The sequence below is a fragment of the Fusarium venenatum genome, assembly GCF_020744135.1.
Source record: "Fusarium venenatum strain MPI-CAGE-CH-0201 chromosome Unknown EDB82scaffold_1, whole genome shotgun sequence".
NCBI classification, from domain to species: domain Eukaryota; kingdom Fungi; phylum Ascomycota; class Sordariomycetes; order Hypocreales; family Nectriaceae; genus Fusarium; species Fusarium venenatum.
The window spans coordinates 2,412,526-2,430,018 of NW_027072129.1; the positions used below are offsets into that span (position 1 = coordinate 2,412,526).

The following is a 17,493-nucleotide window of genomic DNA, read 5'->3' on the forward strand; positions in this document are numbered from 1 at the left end:
CTCTTCGAATACTCAAGGTTCAAATAAATGAGTGAGAAAAAGAAGTGAAGGATTCATTCAACTGCTACAATGGGTCTTAGTTATTGGTCCGACTGCGGATAACAAAAGCTACTAGGTACGACTGTAACGTGAGACGAAGCAGCTGACTACAATGCACCCAAGAGGTTCAACTCGTTTAATACTTTGCTTTATTACTTTGTGTAAGAATTTTTAAACTATTGATGATAGAAACACGACCAAACTGGGTAACTGCAGAAATGATGTTAACGACATAATCTTATCACTTACTGCGGCCTTTTCCCCTCGTCTATCTCAACTCCCCACCTGGGCTTCGTCTATCACTTTCTCTTCTCATCAAAGGGCCAGTTGCGCCTTCTCAAACACCATAATCACTGAACATCTATCTTCCACCGCCTTCCTTTGATTGCTACCAACTTTCAGTATCTCTGTGAATTCCCGTCGGCTGTTTGCATAAACCGAGGCTTTGCGCTACTACCGACTCGCCTGGTCTTTGAAGCAGTGAGGCCTGCCAGGTTTCACATCAGTTGCACAAGCCATGGCACCCTCATGGTTGAACGATGTCCGTCGCATCAACCGAAATAACCTCGCGACTTTGCGTGCAACACCATGGGCTGAACTTTCCGGGTCACTAGGTGATCTGGGAACTTTGCTGCCGCTCATGATTGCCCTCACGGCACAAGGGTCTATCGATCTCGGGAGCACACTTGTCTTTACAGGTGTGTTCAACATTCTCACTGGGGCATTCTACGGGATTCCTCTGCCAGTTCAGCCGATGAAGGTTTGTGAGGTCTCATGCTATCATCAATATTCAGTAGAACTAACTCAGACACTCAATGCAGGCTATTGCATCGGCAGCTATCCAGAATCACTCTTCTATGGGCGTCGTTACAGCTGCTGGCCAATGGGTTGCTGCTACTGTACTCATCATGAGTGTCACAGGTCTCTTGCGATGGGTCGTTCGAATTGTGCCTCTTCCAGTAGTAAAGGGCATTCAGCTTGGAGCTGGTCTATCGTTAATTCTCGGGGCAGGCTCATCGCTGCTTCAGCCTCTGCACTGGGCTCACCCGGCTCTTGATAATCGTATATGGGCCTTAGTAGCTTTCCTTGTCCTCGTTGGCACACAGAAGCTACCTCGCTTTCCATACGCATTGCATTTTTTTATTCTCGCTCTGATCCTGGCCTTTGTCAACGTTACCGCTTCCCACGAAAGTCTTCCGTGGTTCTATGCTTGGCGTCCTCGCTTCAACATGCCGCATTGGATTGGGAATGGAGACTCGCCTGCTCTGTGGATGGCCATTGGACAGTTACCTTTGACAACACTCAACTCTATTATCGCTGTCACTGCGCTATCCCATGATTTACTGCCTGAGCTTCCCACTCCTTCAGTAACCTCTATCGGGATCAGTGTCGCCATGATGAACCTAACTAGCACCTGGTTTGGGGGCATGCCCGTGTGCCACGGCGCTGGAGGATTGGCTGCTCAGTATCGCTTCGGGGCACGTAGTGGCTCCAGCATCATCATGCTGGGCATGTTTAAGCTAGTTTTGGGACTTTTCTTTGGTGAGACCCTCGTGGACCTCCTGAAGGACTACCCAAAGAGTCTCCTTGGTATCATGGTTATAGCAGCTGGTCTTGAACTTGCAAAGGTGGGAAACAGTCTCAACGAAGGTGCTTCTGACTTGTGGGATACAGCTTCTGGGCAGGGGCCTCGTCGCCAACGCGATCTTTCCGAGGACGAGCGTTTGGAGAGGTGGACAGTTATGCTCATGACAACTGCTGGTATTCTTGCCTTCAGAAACGATGCCGTAGGATTCTTTGCGGGTATGCTTTGTCATGGAGCGTATCGCCTCTCGGAACAATTGACAGAGAGGTACTCATATCGCACTTCTCTAGTCGAGCGTGAGGCCCTGCTTCGTTAGGTATTCACCGTCCTATCGGTGTGCATTGAGTTAATAGAATTTGTCTTATTCGCGACGCTTTGTCTTTGATTGCACTGCTTTCATCCGCAATGTTGGTTTTGGTGTTTGTTCTGTTGTACCTACAAGACATTACATCTGGTGGGCCTAGTATCATGAGATAGCTATCTAAAGAGAAGCACGAAGTCTGCAGTGATACCCAACACACTAATAGAGCTCATATGATCAGATATAGGGCTGCATCATACCCCATCGAGACTCCTGGGTTTTGTCTGTTCTTCACCGAAGTTGTGACTCACTTAGAAAGACAGGCAGAGTATTTAGCGGGGCTGGGGTTGGACTCGTTTTTGCTCTTGTAATATCCATATTTTGAGTGATTTTGCAAATATTGTAAAATGTTTGGGGGCATATTTGGATCCCAACATCGGGTTAATTTAATAATGTTTACAGTGGAGGATGATACCTTTGATTGCAATGCTCCATCCATGTTTGAGGCTCTGTAATGTGCTGCTCAGCGGGTTTGGTTCCTGAACGATAAGAAAAATAAACAAATGGCTGACAACGCGTGGGGAAAGCGCGACTTGGAGCTTATACCTTTCTTGTACCACCTCTGAGAGTTTGTACCACAGATTATCTCTTTGATTGTAAACCTTAGTAGCTGGCTACCTATTATTTCCAACTTGATTATTCTCTTCTCTAACACTCAACTTTTGTTACCGGGTAAGCGATCCCATTAAGCAAGATCAACAACCACTGTCTATCCGTTGCGGTTGATCGATCCTTTCCTATTACCTAAAGAGTACTAGCGGCGCGAACCATCGCCGGCCAATTTAGTATGAAGTGAGAGGAGACTCGGAGCAGTTGACCAATCAAGGCGCGCAGCCTTCCCCTCTGACCCTCTCAGACATCGCGGCTTTGAGGACCCAGGCGAAAGCCTCGTCCGTCTTGAACCTTTTATTTTCCCCGTCTTTACTGCCAACGGCCATTCCTTCAGATATACACCCGGCCCCCGGCGCGCCCTCCGCCGAGACCCCTCGTCGTTTGTGCCAACCCCTCGTGAGGTGAGGGTGAGTGACGAAGGAGCTGGTCGCACGAACAGCGATGACTTCGTCCATTGCTGGCCGCAATGGCCTGCCCGATAGCCTGGGAACCGACCGGGACCATCAGGTCGTCGCAAACAGAAAACCGACAGCCACAACCACAGCAAAGGCAGCAGCATCTCCTCCAGCTGCGATGCCATCGACTGCGACTGCGACGGCGACACAAACACCAAACGCGATACCAAATTCGCCGGTAGACAACGACGATAAGCGCGACCAAAAAGTTACTGACCCTACTCCGGCCTCAGTCTCGGCCCCGGTCCCAACATCTTTTTTATCAGTTCCAGAGTCAAATTCAGTCTCAAACCCAAATGCTGCTGATGCTCCTCCTCTATCGGCTGCGGCTGCATCTGCTGATTCGTCAGTACAAACATCAACATCACCTCCTGCACCTGCCTCAGCAAGTACAGCCACAGCTACTGCTGCTGTCGCTGTCAATTCAGCGCCAGAAACAGCAGCAGCGACAGCAGCTACTTCAACAATGCCATCTAACTCGTCGCAGGCGGCAACTTCGACCGCAACATTGCCAGAGTCTTCAGACCCTCGTGCAGATTTAGCTTCTGCAGTTTCTCCAACGACAGCTTCAGCCTCTCAGCCTCAGCCATCAACTCCGCCGCCGTCTCGTACCGTCCTGAGCGGTCCTTCATCCGAAGCTGATATTAAGACGTCAGTAGAGCATCAGCAATCTGAAGCGCCTTCGAATAATGAGGCTTCAACTTCGGTGAAAGATGAACCTAGTGACCATACGATGCCTGATGCTCCTGCTACAAGCGACGCGGTTGTACCGGCGAGCGCTGATCAGGCTCAACAATCCACCCCTTTGCAATTGCAGATGCCAGCTGATAATATGGGGGAGTCATTTGCGCCTTCTACTCCATATACTTCGACCACAATGCCTACCATAAACCAGCATGCCTACATGATGATGGCTTTGGCGACAATGTCGGGAGCTCCCTCAGTCATGTCACCCCCTCCAACGGTCACACCAGCCCAGGTTACTTTGCCCAACACTCTAGATGATTCATTTCAAACCCTTGCACAACCTAACTCAGCACGCCAATCAGAAACCCACAAGGCCCTCGAATCTTTCGCACGTGTAGAATTTGCCGACAGTCTTTTCCAGATGACGACCTACGCTATTGTTATTGGACGTGATCAGCGCGCACTGGAACAAGCCCGCCGTGACGAGAAGCGCCTTGAAGAATACCGCCGCCGTGCTGAGGAAAATGCCCATCTGGGAATTCCACCACCCTCGCCCATTCAGCCCGATCGGAACAAGTTTAGCAAGTCCTATGTCAGTGAAGAGGGAGGAATGTTGGGTCCTGAATCAGATACTGGAGAGAACCCGCGACCAACAAAGCGGCGCAAGACCAGTACACAAGGGTCTTCGCAACACGATCACGATGAAGCAGTAGCACAAGCGCAGGAGAACATGATTTCTAACCGACAATATGTTTCCCACACGCCGGGTGCTGCCGCGGTAGATTTGACCTCCTTGCGCCCATCACCATACCATGTTCCTTTCATCGGTATCCATTCGCCAGGTCCCAATATTGCATCCAAAACCAAGGCAATTTCCAGAGAGCACCTAAAGATTGCATACAATCAAGAGCTGGGTGTATTTGAAGCCATTCCCCTGCATAAAAACGGTTTCTTTTGCGAAGATGTGCACTACAAAAGCGACAAGGTTGTGTTGCGAAGTGGTGATCGATTGCAAATTAAAGATATCGACTTTCGATTTCATATAAATGGCGTCGAGCGGGGACGAACGGGAGCTGAGGAATACGTGGAAGAAGAACCTGCGGTAGCTCTCAAGAAAAGGCATGCACAGGGCGGAAAGGAGATGAGTTTCGATTTCGAATCCGCACATGGCAATGCAGAGATACAAGACACGAGTGATGAGTTATCCGACGTGGCAAGTCCACCCGAATCGCCTGATTTTAGCGATGATGAGGATGCTAGAATGGAGGAGCCAGCGGCCGTTAAAACGGTGGAAGCGGAAGCAGAGACAGTGACTGAGGCGGAGGCAGAAGCAGAGGCGGAAGCAGATGCTGATGGTGATGGTGATGGTGATGGTGATGGTGATGGTGATGGTGATGGTGATGGTGATGGTGATGGTGATGGTGATGGTGATGGTGATGGTGATGGTGATGGTGATGGTGATGGTGATGGTGATGGTGATGGTGATGGTGATGCTGATGCAGAAGCTGAAGCCGACGTGGATATGGACATGGACATGGACATGGATATGGACGGGGACGGGGACATGGACATGTCAATGATAGGTGGGGAGCCAGGATATAAGCAGGAGGGTATGCTTGATCCGAACCAGGAACATCTAATGCTCCAGATGCCTAGAAAACGAGGGCCTGGTAGGCCACCAAAGAACGGCATCATGTCGAAACGAGAGCAGCGGTTGCTCAAGAAACATCAACAAGAGATTGCCAAAAAGACTCTGCCACAGGCACCTCCAGTGGAGCCCCCTATCAAACGCAAGGTGGGACGACCCAGGAAACATCCTCTACCTGAAGGATCCTCAGAGCGACCGGAGAAACGCAAGTACAAACCTCGCAAGCCTAGAGAAGATGGTGCTGAAGGCTCAGATGCAGAGAGGCGCGCGAAAGAAAAGAAGGAGAAGAAAGCCCGGCCGAAATCTCCTCCCCTGGAACTCAATATGTCAGACTATACCGAAGAACAGCTCCAGAAGCCAAACAAAAATTACGGCGTGCTCATCGATGAGACACTCACAGCAGCTGGGCCCGACGGGCTTACCCTCAAGCAGATTTACAAACGAATTTGCCTGAGATACCCTTGGTTTCACTTTCATACGGAGACCAAAGGCTGGGAAAGTAGTGTACGCCATAACCTTATTGGTAATGACGCATTCAGAAAAGATGACACGACTAACCTTTGGTCTCGTGTTCCGGGCGTCGAACTCGACGCTGGTAAGAAGAGGAAGGCCTCGTCTCCAGACCGTGCGGCAGCTCAAGCTTATGGTCAATACCCATACGCCTACAATGCCCAGCATTTGGCAGCTGGTACGCCCGGTTATACCGCTGGACAGGCGCCTCCTGGCTATCAAATGCCAGCATACACAGCACAACAAAGCCAGCCAGGGCGGCCAGTGCAGCAGTATGGAGCGTCTGCATCACCACCGGCACCGGCACCAGGCCAGCCAACCGCTACAACTGCTGCATCGCAGCCGCCGGCGCCAGCACAACTACCTCAAGGTTATGGACCACCGCCAGCCCCTGCTCACCCGCAACTCGGAGTGCCCCAACAAGGTACTTACAGCTCGCCATATGCGCCACGACCACCGCCTCCAGCAAATCCTGCGGTCAAGAGTGAAGAAGGACATGCCAATACCGTCACGTCTGCTAGTGCAAGCGTTGCCCAGCAGCAGCAACAGCAGCATCATCTTCCTCCGCCACCCCCGCCAACGGTGGGCGCCAAAACCGTCCCTGGAACTGGACCCGCGTCGGTACAGCAGCAATCTGCCACCCCTGTAAACAGAACTCCTTCAGTGCCTGCAGCTCCCGCTCCAGCGCGACCCGCTATCGAGCCCAAGCTACTCACTGCAGTTGTCAACCTCAAGAATGGCCTGATTGAAAACCTCAAGAAAGCCAAGAATCCCAAAGCCGCAGGAATCGTCATGTCAGCACTGAATCGCTGTATTGGCCTCAAGAAGGAGGCAACAGAGAACGACAAGATGGAGGCGATCTGTATGAAGGGCATTCGTCAAGTTATTGACGGTTACAAGTCGAAGAGTCCCACGCCTGGTCCAGCTTCTTCTGCTGCTTCACCGTCGGCTACCGAGATACCCCTCTTTCTTGATTCCAAAGTCCTCGCATCACTCAATGGCTTCAAGGATGTTTCAGTCAAAGCTCTCAGCCCCAAGCTCGGCGAAGCCAAAGCGGAAGCTGTTACATTATCTGCTATTGACCGGGTACTGGGCATAGCTGATGCTAGCATTGTTCCACCGCCGGGAGAAGGTGAAGCTGTCGGAAACTTTGAAGGCATTGAGCAGCATCTCATGAAGTCTATACGGCAACTCTTGACGGGGATGAATCAAAAGGTGTAGGAGGGGGGCTGATTTTACGTCGATTTTGCATCCTCGGTTGCACTAGCTTACCAGGTTGCTCTATCCGTCTTTTGGTCGAAGTGATGGTCCATTTCAGCGGCAAGGTTAAAAAGTCAGGGGACGATTAGATTAAGGGTACAATGCTTTACAAGGCGTTCTGGAGGGTCTAACGACGGATACGACCTAGGGGGCGCTGGGTATGCTGTTATTATCAGAGTTGCCATTCCGAGGTATAATCATTATCTCAGGGGGCCTTTTTTTCATCTATCATGATAGGGGGTTACATATCAAGTCAAAGCTTGATCAAAAGGGATATGGAGTTTCTCGTCGGGGTCATGATCCCCTTTTCTACTTCAACTTGTCTCATATACCTCTAGAGCAAGCGATCGTCTTATCCAATTCAATATTTGTCATAAAAAATTCTTTGCATTCGTTCCGTATAACTTTGACCGTTCTATCTAATGAGTCTGGCCTCACTCACTCAGTGCATCGTCTGCTAATGTATTCTCTGCTCGACAGGAAGTACTTGAAAACAGCCAGCTGGAACGTTTAGAAATGGTCTGTGTCAACAAGGCAACAAAGCCTTCTTGATATTATCACCATAAGAAAGAAGATTTGAGCCGCCAATATGTACCCCTTCATGAAGAAATTGCCGTTCCCCCATCTCAGCAAGTCACTCAACCTTCAAGGTTGGGAAAAGACCCAACAACAAAAGCTGACCTCATCATCATTGTCTCTTTTAACATGACATTCTTGTTCGTCTCTTTCGAAGGTTGCCTCTGATGCATCATCTCCGCAGCAACTGATATCTTATCCTCCACCTCCTACCTTTTAATCCACGTCCCGCCTGTTTCATCAACATATCTTCAAGATTTCTGGTTTTTTCCTGCGCCCTAGGTATCAAAATAAAAAGGATTAAGCTTCTATTGGAGAAGAAGGTAAAAAGATAAGAAAGGAAATCAACGTCAGGGAATGACCAGAAACGCCCCAGACCAGTTGGAATAGCGAAGGGATTGTGAAGTTGCGAATACGTTCTATCAAGACGCGTGTGGAGCCCCTTGCTCAGAGTCGAGACTTGACTTGGCTTCTTCGGCCTTTTGGCCGGCCAGCTTGTCGACGCCAGAAACGCCACTATCTGCTTCATCGTACGAGATCCCCAATCCATTGGCTTCCTTTCGGCCTGCGCCTGTCTCCTCTTCGGCCCCCTCTTCGAGGTTCATCAGAGCTGGTGGACGAGAACGCATCTGTTTGGCCTTGGTGAGGGATATCGTCTTTTGCTGATAGGTTGTGGTAATGGGCTTGGAATCGTCTCGATCAATAGTCGCTTTCATGAGAGCAGCCATCCACAATCGTCCTTGCTTCAAATTCGGAACAGCAAAGTAATGGACAGTTGGCTTTGTAAAGTTCACAGCTCTCGACAGACCGGCCCGGGGAGGAACCAGCTTGAAAATGAATATCGAGTCGTCTCCTTTTTCAAGATCCTCGGTGTCAGCTTGGCTCCCAGGCATTGATTGACCTCCTAGACTCGTGATTGTGGCATGAAGACCTGTGAGCTTTTCATTGTCTGCAGGCAGGACTCGGTGGAATGAAATATCAATAAGTCCCTTTTCTTGTTCATCATCTTCTGAATAGTAGTATGCCAATCTTCGACCCTTAAGAACAAAGAAACGGGGCTTCCATGTTGTCATTAGATTGGAACTCTTTTTCCTCATCCAGCCACTGTAGTCGGCATCTTTGCTTGCCTCCTTGGGTGAGATCTTGAGTAATCCTCGGGTGTAGGCGCTCGTTTCCTTTTTGCCCTTCTTCCCGGCTTTCTTGCTAACTTGATTCACAGGAGTACCGGGACTCTTGGCGGTATCAGGAGATTCAAGATCAAAACTAGCTCCTCCCGATGGTGTCGTCGAACCGGTCCGCGCAGGTGAGTCCACTAAGAAGTCCTTGTTTGACGAATCGGTCGGAGTCGACGCTTTGGACCTGTCAAAGCTCAAGTTATCAGATATGGCTCGCATACCCTTGCTTCCAGCCAGTGCGATCGGTTTGTTCACCATTGACGACAGCCAATCCGAATTAAAACCTTGGTGCCGAGTGGAGACAGGTGATGCTGTCGAACGGCCTGATCCGACTGTGGTGTCTAGTTTAGTGACAGTGGGTGACGGAACGTCGTTGTTAGATACCGGTACGTTCATCGTTGACTCTGAAGCAGCTGACGCAGTTCTCCTGTGAGCGCCAGACTGAATACCGTAGTACTTCTGAGCTGCTGAGGAAATACCTCCCTCTGCCATCGACCCCACGCTTCCAAATCTTGACTGTCGTGCCATGGCTGTAGCGCTTCGTACCCTTTGCTCATCTGCATAACTGGATTTTCTCGACTCGGCATTGCTGTCACGCTTTCGCAATAGATTCCGCTTTCTTCCGTCGACTTCTGTTCCGGAAAAATAGCCTCGATCAGCGTCAACATTAGAATCTTGGGCGTCGGCCCCGGGCGGGCTAAGTAGGTCATGAAGGCCGGTCGAAGAAAGGGGTCGTTGCGGGGGTTGCGAATAAGCGCTGCCAAGGGTCCAGTTTCGGTCAAATGAGGGCTGCTTCTTATGAACACCCTCGGTTACAGGGAGGGTACCCGGTGTTGAGATTTTGGGAACAGGGGCAGGTCCAGGTGCTACTGCTAGGCCAGCTTGGCGAAAATCTGTCGATGAAGAATGTCGGCGTGAATGGTTTAATTCCCTGATCGATGCCGCAGATGGCCTCTTGATATGACTGGCGCGATTAGAACTGTCTTGTGTATGAGATCCTGCGAACGTTGGAGATGGTTTAGGAGTGTTCTGCGATAGAGACATCCGTCTCGTTTGAATAGAAGTAGGCCGGTTTGTTAGAGTGTTTGCTCGACTTCTCGGCCTCCGGATGTCATCTGAGCTATCATTTCCGTATGTCTGCGTCGTCCGGCGTGTCTCCAATCCCTGATTGTTAACTTCATCCTGAAGGGCCTTGATCTTGTGCCAAGTCTTCAGTCGCCGGCCAACTGAGCCAAGGTCGAAGGCTTTGATAAACAGCGAGCTTTGATCCATACCAAGAATAACCTCGCCGGATATTTCTTGGTCTCGGAAGACTTCGCAGTGGTGCTTTTCAACTCCTGAAGTGAAGAGGTATTCGGCAACATCATCAGGTGACCACGCCTCGACTTCTTCTCGTGTATGGAACTCCCCTTCTTCTTCGTCTGTCTCTTCGCCTTGAATGTACGACGCTCGTTGGCCAGGGTGGATGCTGCTATACTCGCTACCGGAATCGTTCGCTGCCGCTCGAAGCCCGCCATTGCTGGCTGGAGATCTCAAATCGGTTATGTGCTCATCAATGACAGTAAGTGTTTCGTGCAAGACGTGACTGTCTTGGTTCTGGGTAGTCAGTTGGCTCAATCCGGGCAGGACGGGAGGGTCGCTGGCTACCAAAGCGGGCTCGGATTTGACACTGTTGAGAGGGAGTGTCACAGGGCTTCGGGTCTGGGGCTGCGGCGCAGGTTCTTCTTTTGCGTCGGGGGTCGAATCATGAGTTTGTTCTTGATGAGGGGCCTGGGTTTTGGAGCTGCTGAAAGTGCTCGTAGGGGCATTTCTGGGGGCCAGTCTGGTGTAAACTGCAAAAAGTCAATTGTGATTCAAGAAACGGAGCATATAAAATGGGTGAGCAGACCTTCAGGAAAGAGTCCATTGTTATTGTTGACCAGATGGCGACCGAGAAACCATCCGTCGCCAAACTCGTCATCTCGTTCTATTAGTTCAACTCGATCTCCCTTTGCAAGGCTGAGTTCGTCGGAGCTTCGGGCCTGAAAATCATCTGCAACGAGCAAGAGAGCATGAGGGTCAGCTAATGCTATAGACAAAGAGCAATAAAGCCAGGAGACTCACGTATTACGACCAAGGTGTCGCCAACGTCAGGCCTCGGTGCCCCTTCGCTAGGGCCTCGTGAGGCCATGATGTGATGAAACGATGCGCTGGAGATGACTTGAGGCGATTGCGTTGATAGTTGACGGTTGGGATTCGTAGAGGGAGGAATGGAGCGGCAGTTTAAGGGCAGTCGTAAAGTCTGCGGAACCTGACGGTGGCGCGGGACCGAGCGGGTAGTGAAGAATGGAATCGGTCGACTCAAGAGAGGCCAGAATGTTTCTGTTGTTCTGGTTCAGATCCAGCTGCCGTCGACCGAACCAATACTCCGTAGCCGTGTTGCCAGAGCTGGGCTCGGTTGGTTCAACTCTCTGCAGCGAGAGGGCTGGAAATGATGTATAAGTTGGGTACAAAGCTGCTGCAGTGCAGTCTGAGCTTGAGGAAAGACCCGTGGCAGTGGTGGTGCGCTAAGGTACGAATGTTTTGCTGGGGTGGAGCGGCGGTTGCGGTTGGGGAGGCGGGAGAAGTGCGTGGTTCCTGGACAGCACAGAGCGAAATGCCTAGCGCGGAAGACGGCGATTGGTGATTGGTAAGACCCGGGCCATTTATGGCTTTAATCGACGGCCGTACCAGGCTTAATTAATTCGAAGCAGGTCCGACGGCAGTGCTGTCTTTTGTCTTTGGTAGTGTGAAGCACGTCTTGTAGTTGCAGGTAGGGCTTGTTGATGAGCCTCCAGAAGAAGTGGTGCATTCCAGGTTGACCCCCTCCAGTCCAGGGATGTCTGGGATTGGATAGCCGAACAGTCAAATCTTTGATGCTATTTTAGGATGTTATGCCAGCGCAGTGGGCTTAATGGAGTGGGCTTAATGGAGTGAGAAATTCGATGTGATACGAGGTATACATATGGACACCTACTATGATACTATAACTGGGACGCAGCACCTAATGCCTTTATACCTACGGAAAATTATTGTCGGGACCGACGTCACCAGGCTCATTTAATAGGATCAATCACAGGTTGAACAAGAAGCGGTGGTAGTGATGTAGGAAGCCTATGGTAATGCAAGGCAAAGGCCAAGGCTAACTAGATGATGTCGTACAAGAAAGGCAATCCTTGCTCAATCAGTGTTGAGTTTGACAATGCTGGTTTAAAGGCGTTGAGAGATGTTCGAGTACTACTACAAGACAGGTGGGATACGAGATGCCGGACATTCATGGGTGTTTATCGATATGGATACTATCATATATGGTAAACCATTGGTTATCCGAATAAACTCTCAAATTTTAGTCGCTTGTACTACAGTCGCACAACGACCACCCAAAGTGATTCAGTAATAATACCTAACCTATTAACTTGGTACACAGAGTAAACAATTACATACTAAGTCAGTTTTAAGGCTGCGATCCTATCTTACCCTTGCTCGCAATTACAGGCTTTTGGCAATATTTGGCCGGACCGACTCTTATTAGCGCATGCAGCCTACCTTAGTGCCTTCTTGTATCAGAAAAGTATGCTCGATTGAATTATATGTGCGAGTTGCTCACATACAATATTCAAGTACTATACGCATCATATAGGTTATATATAGTATATCTAGTAGTCATGGCATATGAGCTCTTTGTCTGGTTTATCAAAGCATTTGGCCATGGTCGCTCTACTTTGTGAAACTGGGTGTGTGTTAATGTGTATGTTCCCTTCTTCCTCTGCACTTTATATCTGATCTACTAGGGCAACATACATGTTGTGAAGTGGGTAAACGAAGTGCGTAACTAACCTGGACCAGTCAACTGAGACATCCAAAAGCACACAGCAATAGCTAGACTAAAGATCAGATATCCAATATCCATCCCAGCCACCAATTTGGGTAGTTAGGTAGGTACCTTGCAAGTCATCGGCTGACTGCAGAGCAAACAGGCAGGCAGGCAAGCCAGAGTTTGCTTCTTCCTCTTCTTTGTTTGCTTCTTTGTCTCTTGAGCTGAGGCGCAACTGCACTTTTAGGTTTTGACTTGGTACCTGACTGGATCACTGCTCTAGAGTTTCTCCGTTCGCATCAACAAACAACGAACTTACACATCGTGTGTTGATTCATCAACTCAATCTTTTGGCTAAACTGCTTCTTTGAATTGTACAACACGGTGATTCTTGCCTCTCGTCGCCCATCTCTGACACAACCCCTTCGTTCACTCACTGATTAGTTTTCATAAACTGTGACTGATACGACGACTCGCTCCTTTGGCACTGCTTATCTGCTTCACTGAATTATGCTCAAATTTGTAGCTCTCGACTTCAGGAAGCGACGACGTTAAGAATGGTTCATAAGTAGGATACATATGATCCAAGTGGTCCTAGGTATGTATTGTGATCACCAACTCATTTACCAAAACACACGTCATCAACTTGTGAAATGCCAAAAAGCTCAAAACAAAATCAGTCAAAGACTGTGTCCCCTCCTGATTCTCTTCAGATTGCTTCATCTAACGCAACTCTCAATACCTTTCTCGGTGGTCACACTTGGTCATGGATGACCGGGGGGTCAGCCGTAGTCACCAACCCTAGGCCAGCTCCAGTAGCGTCTAGTAATTCCCGGAAGCGGAACAAAAAGAGAAAGGCGTCTGACACGGCTCCCCCGACCCATAACGACAATGACATAGAACGCGACAACGTTTCACCTGTTCAATCATCTGAACAACCACCGGGTGCCAGAGAAACCACCATGTACGTTATATCTGTCATTTCTGAGCGTCTTGTTCTTTAATACGCAATTCGCCTCGAACCAAGCAACAGAGTGTCGGCCGCGTGATCCGTAGTCTTCGGTTGCTAGCTTGAGGCAACATTGCCACTGACCTTGCGCATCGTTTACCAACGTCGCTAACTTTGCAAAACAGAGCCCCGACCGTCCTACCCTCTCCGGCCCTGACCGATGCACCGAGCCCGAATGGCTCGAATCAAGTTGACCACATCAATCCCGATTCAAGCGCTCACGTAGAGACTGTAGGGCCTGGGCGGCCAGTTTCTGATAGTAACATGAGACGAGGCGACTTCGTACACGTCGCGATCAACACCAACCAACTGAACCATGCACCCACCACCTTTGCGCAAGCCGAGAGCTCATTTCCTCGACAAGCCCATGGCGCAGAGATAACAACTCTATCTGCAGTCACCAACCCGACAACGACTGTGCAGCCCCTTCAAAGATCGAACGTGTCGTTCGGCGTCGACAACATACAGTACGGTTCAACTGAGCTATCAACATCAAGCCCGAGAGTTCATCCAAGGCCATCATCTATCGACAGCGAGCGCAGGGCCAAGCGTCCTCGTGTACAAGGAGGATCGACTTCAGAGTTAATAGCAGATCAAGAAGTATGTCAGTATTGGTCACAAGTAATTCAGAGTCGCATAGAGCAGCTCCAGAATGATAAGCTCTTCAACAACAACAATAACAACAATAACAATGTTGAAGGACCTAGGTATGCCATTTTGAGGGACGCATGTCAGAGTGAGGATTTCATCTTCATTGCTTTTCACCAGGCGCTTTGCGCTTGGACCTTGAACAAAGAGCCTATTCATGTTGTCTTCAACGGCTTGGTGGATCCTGACACCCTAGATCGTGCTTTCGAGATAATGCAAACCATTGTAAGGAGAAACGAACTCATGTCAGTTCCTCATCTTCAGTGGTTTGCCAATTTCCCCACTCCCATTTCTGATTTCTCTCGGGCGTTTCCAGGTTCAGCTGCGGCCAAAGAAATATCTGCCTTTCTCATCCGGATGGCAACACATTGGCACACGCTCTTGCGAAATGTTCAGGCTCGAAATTACCCATTGATTGCATATGAAGTGATAGGTATCCTACAATGTCGGTTCTACGGGCTACAGTCTATGCTGTTTACTATGAGTCGCAGGGTGCTTAATGTGAACGACGGGCTTACGGCAAATGCGCTGAACGAAATCTTTCGACAGGATCGGTGTGATGAAAACACCTTTGAGGCGCGTGGCGAGCACCCTGAAGTTATGAGGATTCAACGAGAAGCTGTGGTAATGAAATACAAACGAGTTATGTCATCACGGCCAAGTGTCTCTTCCAGTATGTTCAACTAACTCATTATATATCGATAATGTACTGACCGTTACGGTGGATAGATACGACAGTGTCCCCTGTTGTCGGTCAAAATCCTCCCGTGATAGAGCGAAACAGGCAACAGCCAGTAGCCCGGCCACCGCTTGCAACAAACGTTTCATCTCATGCCACAAACGTAGCGGCTCCACCTGTTCCTTTACCCAACTTCGATGCCGTGGCTGCTAGAGCTTCTATAGGTGGCCCTGCGGCGACAAACCCGATGCCTATCAACCAGGCCTTTTCGCAAGGCAGCAGAGGTCTCCAAGGCGCGCGACGACCAAACCATCTCCATATTCAGACGGAAACCCCAGCAGTTCCACCATTTACCGCTCATACTAGTCAGTCTCCTCTCGCGCAGCCTCTCACTCTACCAAGGTCGTCAAACGCTGGGTCGCCAGTGATGTTGCAACAAAACCAGGCGTTGCAATCAAATGGCCAGGTGCGAACTCCCGTTCTGCCTTCAAATAGCTTGCTGCCACAAAGACGAGCCAATTCCTTCGCTTTTCCATCTCCAGGGCCTCCCGGCGCTCAAAACACAAACACCCATAATCCGTCAGTACATCCTCATTCACCAGGATTCCAACAAGCCAGGGGTCCGGCGCAGATGACGTCTCCTCATCATACTCAGACAGTACAGTCTCCGCAGCATCCACCAGTCTATCCAGCAACGAGCCCGCCGCGCAGGGTATCTGTGTCACAAAACCTGAACTACGCGGTGCAAACAACCAACCCCCCAACCGTACCATACCAAGTTCCAGTCACAGCCAATAGCTCTCACCAAATGCTTCCAGTACAGCAAATACCTTCGGCGGAATACCCTCCGAGTCCACATGCGGATAGTTCGCTCCAAATTGGTCTTTATCAGATTGAGGTACGCAGTCCTCGCCGCGTCCCGTCACATCCAGGAACAGGTCGATTTTACCAATTTGTCAAACAGCTTGTGTACGAGCCTGTACACTTAGAGCCCGCAAGAAGCCTACGGCGTTTACCTTTCACCGTGCCAGAAGACTATATGCGACAACTCACGAGAAAAATCGAGGGGACTGGCCTTCCGTTTTGCTACTATTCTGAAGGGTCCTACCGCTGTCGACTGCGTATGTGTATGCTGCCCGAGGCGCAACCAGATCCTAAGGAACACGACTGGGTGGTAACGGCGACATCCTGGCCGAGCTACATCTTCTTTGTTTTGAATAATAAACAATTAGAACTGCGCCGCAAACAGCACTTCGGCAAGGATCAGCCGGTGGAATTGACTGATTTCTTGCTCAAGGGTGAGAACCATCTTAGGATCAGTTATCCTCCGGTCAACCAGAACAACACATCGGGTTTTAAGTATTTTATTGCCATCGAAATAGTAGAGACGATCAGCCATGATGCCGTCTGTAATATGATCAAATCAATACGGCGCTGCTCCCCAGACCAAACGATGGCGCGAATCAAGCGTCGCTTGCAACCGTCAGACTCGGACGACATCATTATCGAGGACGAGACCTTGACAATTTCCTTGGCTGACCCTTTCAGCGCGACAAGGTTTAAGGATCCTGTGAGAGGTAGCCAATGCAAACACCTCGAATGCTTTGATTTGGAAACATGGCTTCAGACCCGACCTCCGAAACCAGAACAGATCGGAGGCGGTCCGAAACAGCAAGGGGGCGAGCCCTCGATGGTGGATGTTTGGAGATGTCCGATATGCTCTCTTGATGCGCGTCCTAGCAGCCTCTGGATTGATGGGTATTTCGCAGGAGTACGTCGATCCTTAATCGGCATCGGTGATATGCGGACAAAGAGTATCAGTGTGACCGCTAATGGCAGATGGGCTCCGGTGTTGGCCGCGGACGACACAGATGATGAAAACACGCCTGCGCCACAACCCAGAAATACAGTCAACGGCAATGCTGTGAAGCAGCCAAGACCATCCGTTACAACAGCACCGACTGTTATTGAGATCCTGGATGATGATGATGACGACTAAACCTTTTTTTGGCGTAGGCCTTGATTGTTGTTGTTCTGTCGAGAGACAAAGTTTTCTAGTATTTTATGGTTACGCAAGGCGTTTTGGAGACGGAGTGCTACTCGAGCTTCGCAAGAATGCGTTTTACAATTAGATACCACTTATATGACACAAGATCCGGCGTTTTGGGGCAGGTAACTTGGACGGCATGCTTCATAGAACACGTGAGATTTTCTATTCCGTGTTCCAAGATAAAAGGAAAAAGAAGAGGGTATGGGGGATCGTGGATGTTTATAAACCACCTAAACTATAGTACAGACATGTACATGTCTAATGTGTTGGCTCTACCAACACATCAATGATGAACTGTTCTAATTTTTATCCTGACAGCCATATTAAATGATATCTATGTTTATCATACCTATTTTGAGAAGTTAAA

At 49.7% G+C, this 17,493-nt stretch overlaps 4 protein-coding genes across 4 annotated transcripts; 3 read left to right on the forward strand and 1 right to left on the reverse strand.

Annotated features, from left to right (window-relative positions):
• The first annotated feature begins 231 nt into the window (after positions 1–231).
• Positions 232–2,086, forward strand: EDB82DRAFT_20712 (uncharacterized protein). The gene is made up of 2 exons (XM_025731629.2): positions 232–799; positions 861–2,086. The coding sequence occupies exons 1-2, from the start codon at positions 557–559 to the stop codon at positions 1,938–1,940; spliced, it is 1,323 nt and encodes a 440-aa protein (XP_025590635.1). The 5' UTR covers positions 232–556; the 3' UTR covers positions 1,941–2,086.
• A 704-nt stretch (positions 2,087–2,790) lies between these two features.
• Positions 2,791–7,118, forward strand: EDB82DRAFT_455660 (uncharacterized protein; the record flags this gene model as incomplete). Its single annotated transcript, XM_065607850.1, has 2 exons — positions 2,791–5,136; positions 5,245–7,118. The coding sequence occupies exons 1-2, from the start codon at positions 3,039–3,041 to the stop codon at positions 7,116–7,118; spliced, it is 3,972 nt and encodes a 1,323-aa protein (XP_065465389.1). The 5' UTR covers positions 2,791–3,038.
• Positions 7,119–8,155: 1,037 nt separating this feature from the next.
• EDB82DRAFT_422084 (uncharacterized protein) lies at positions 8,156–11,078 on the reverse strand (the record flags this gene model as incomplete). The annotated part of the gene is made up of 3 exons (XM_025731627.1): positions 8,156–10,740; positions 10,797–10,940; positions 11,012–11,078. 3 exons carry the CDS (start codon positions 11,076–11,078, stop codon positions 8,156–8,158), a joined length of 2,796 nt encoding a protein of 931 aa, XP_025590633.1.
• Positions 11,079–13,681: 2,603 nt separating this feature from the next.
• Positions 13,682–17,435, forward strand: EDB82DRAFT_484083 (uncharacterized protein). Its single transcript, XM_065608220.1, has 2 exons — positions 13,682–15,070; positions 15,127–17,435. The coding sequence occupies exons 1-2, from the start codon at positions 14,014–14,016 to the stop codon at positions 17,073–17,075; spliced, it is 3,006 nt and encodes a 1,001-aa protein (XP_065465390.1). The 5' UTR covers positions 13,682–14,013; the 3' UTR covers positions 17,076–17,435.
• Positions 17,436–17,493: the final 58 nt, after the last annotated feature.

Excerpts from the sequence above, each read along its gene's own strand:
- EDB82DRAFT_20712 (XM_025731629.2), top strand. The coding sequence starts at position 557 with ATGGCACCCTCATGGTTGAACGATGTCCGTCGCATCAACCGAAATAAC. Across the intron at positions 800-860 it reads TGCCAGTTCAGCCGATGAAG|GCTATTGCATCGGCAGCTAT; the intron begins GTTTGTGAGGTC and ends CACTCAATGCAG.
- EDB82DRAFT_484083 (XM_065608220.1), top strand. The coding sequence starts at position 14,014 with ATGAGACGAGGCGACTTCGTACACGTCGCGATCAACACCAACCAACTG. Across the intron at positions 15,071-15,126 it reads ACGGCCAAGTGTCTCTTCCA|ATACGACAGTGTCCCCTGTT; the intron begins GTATGTTCAACT and ends TACGGTGGATAG.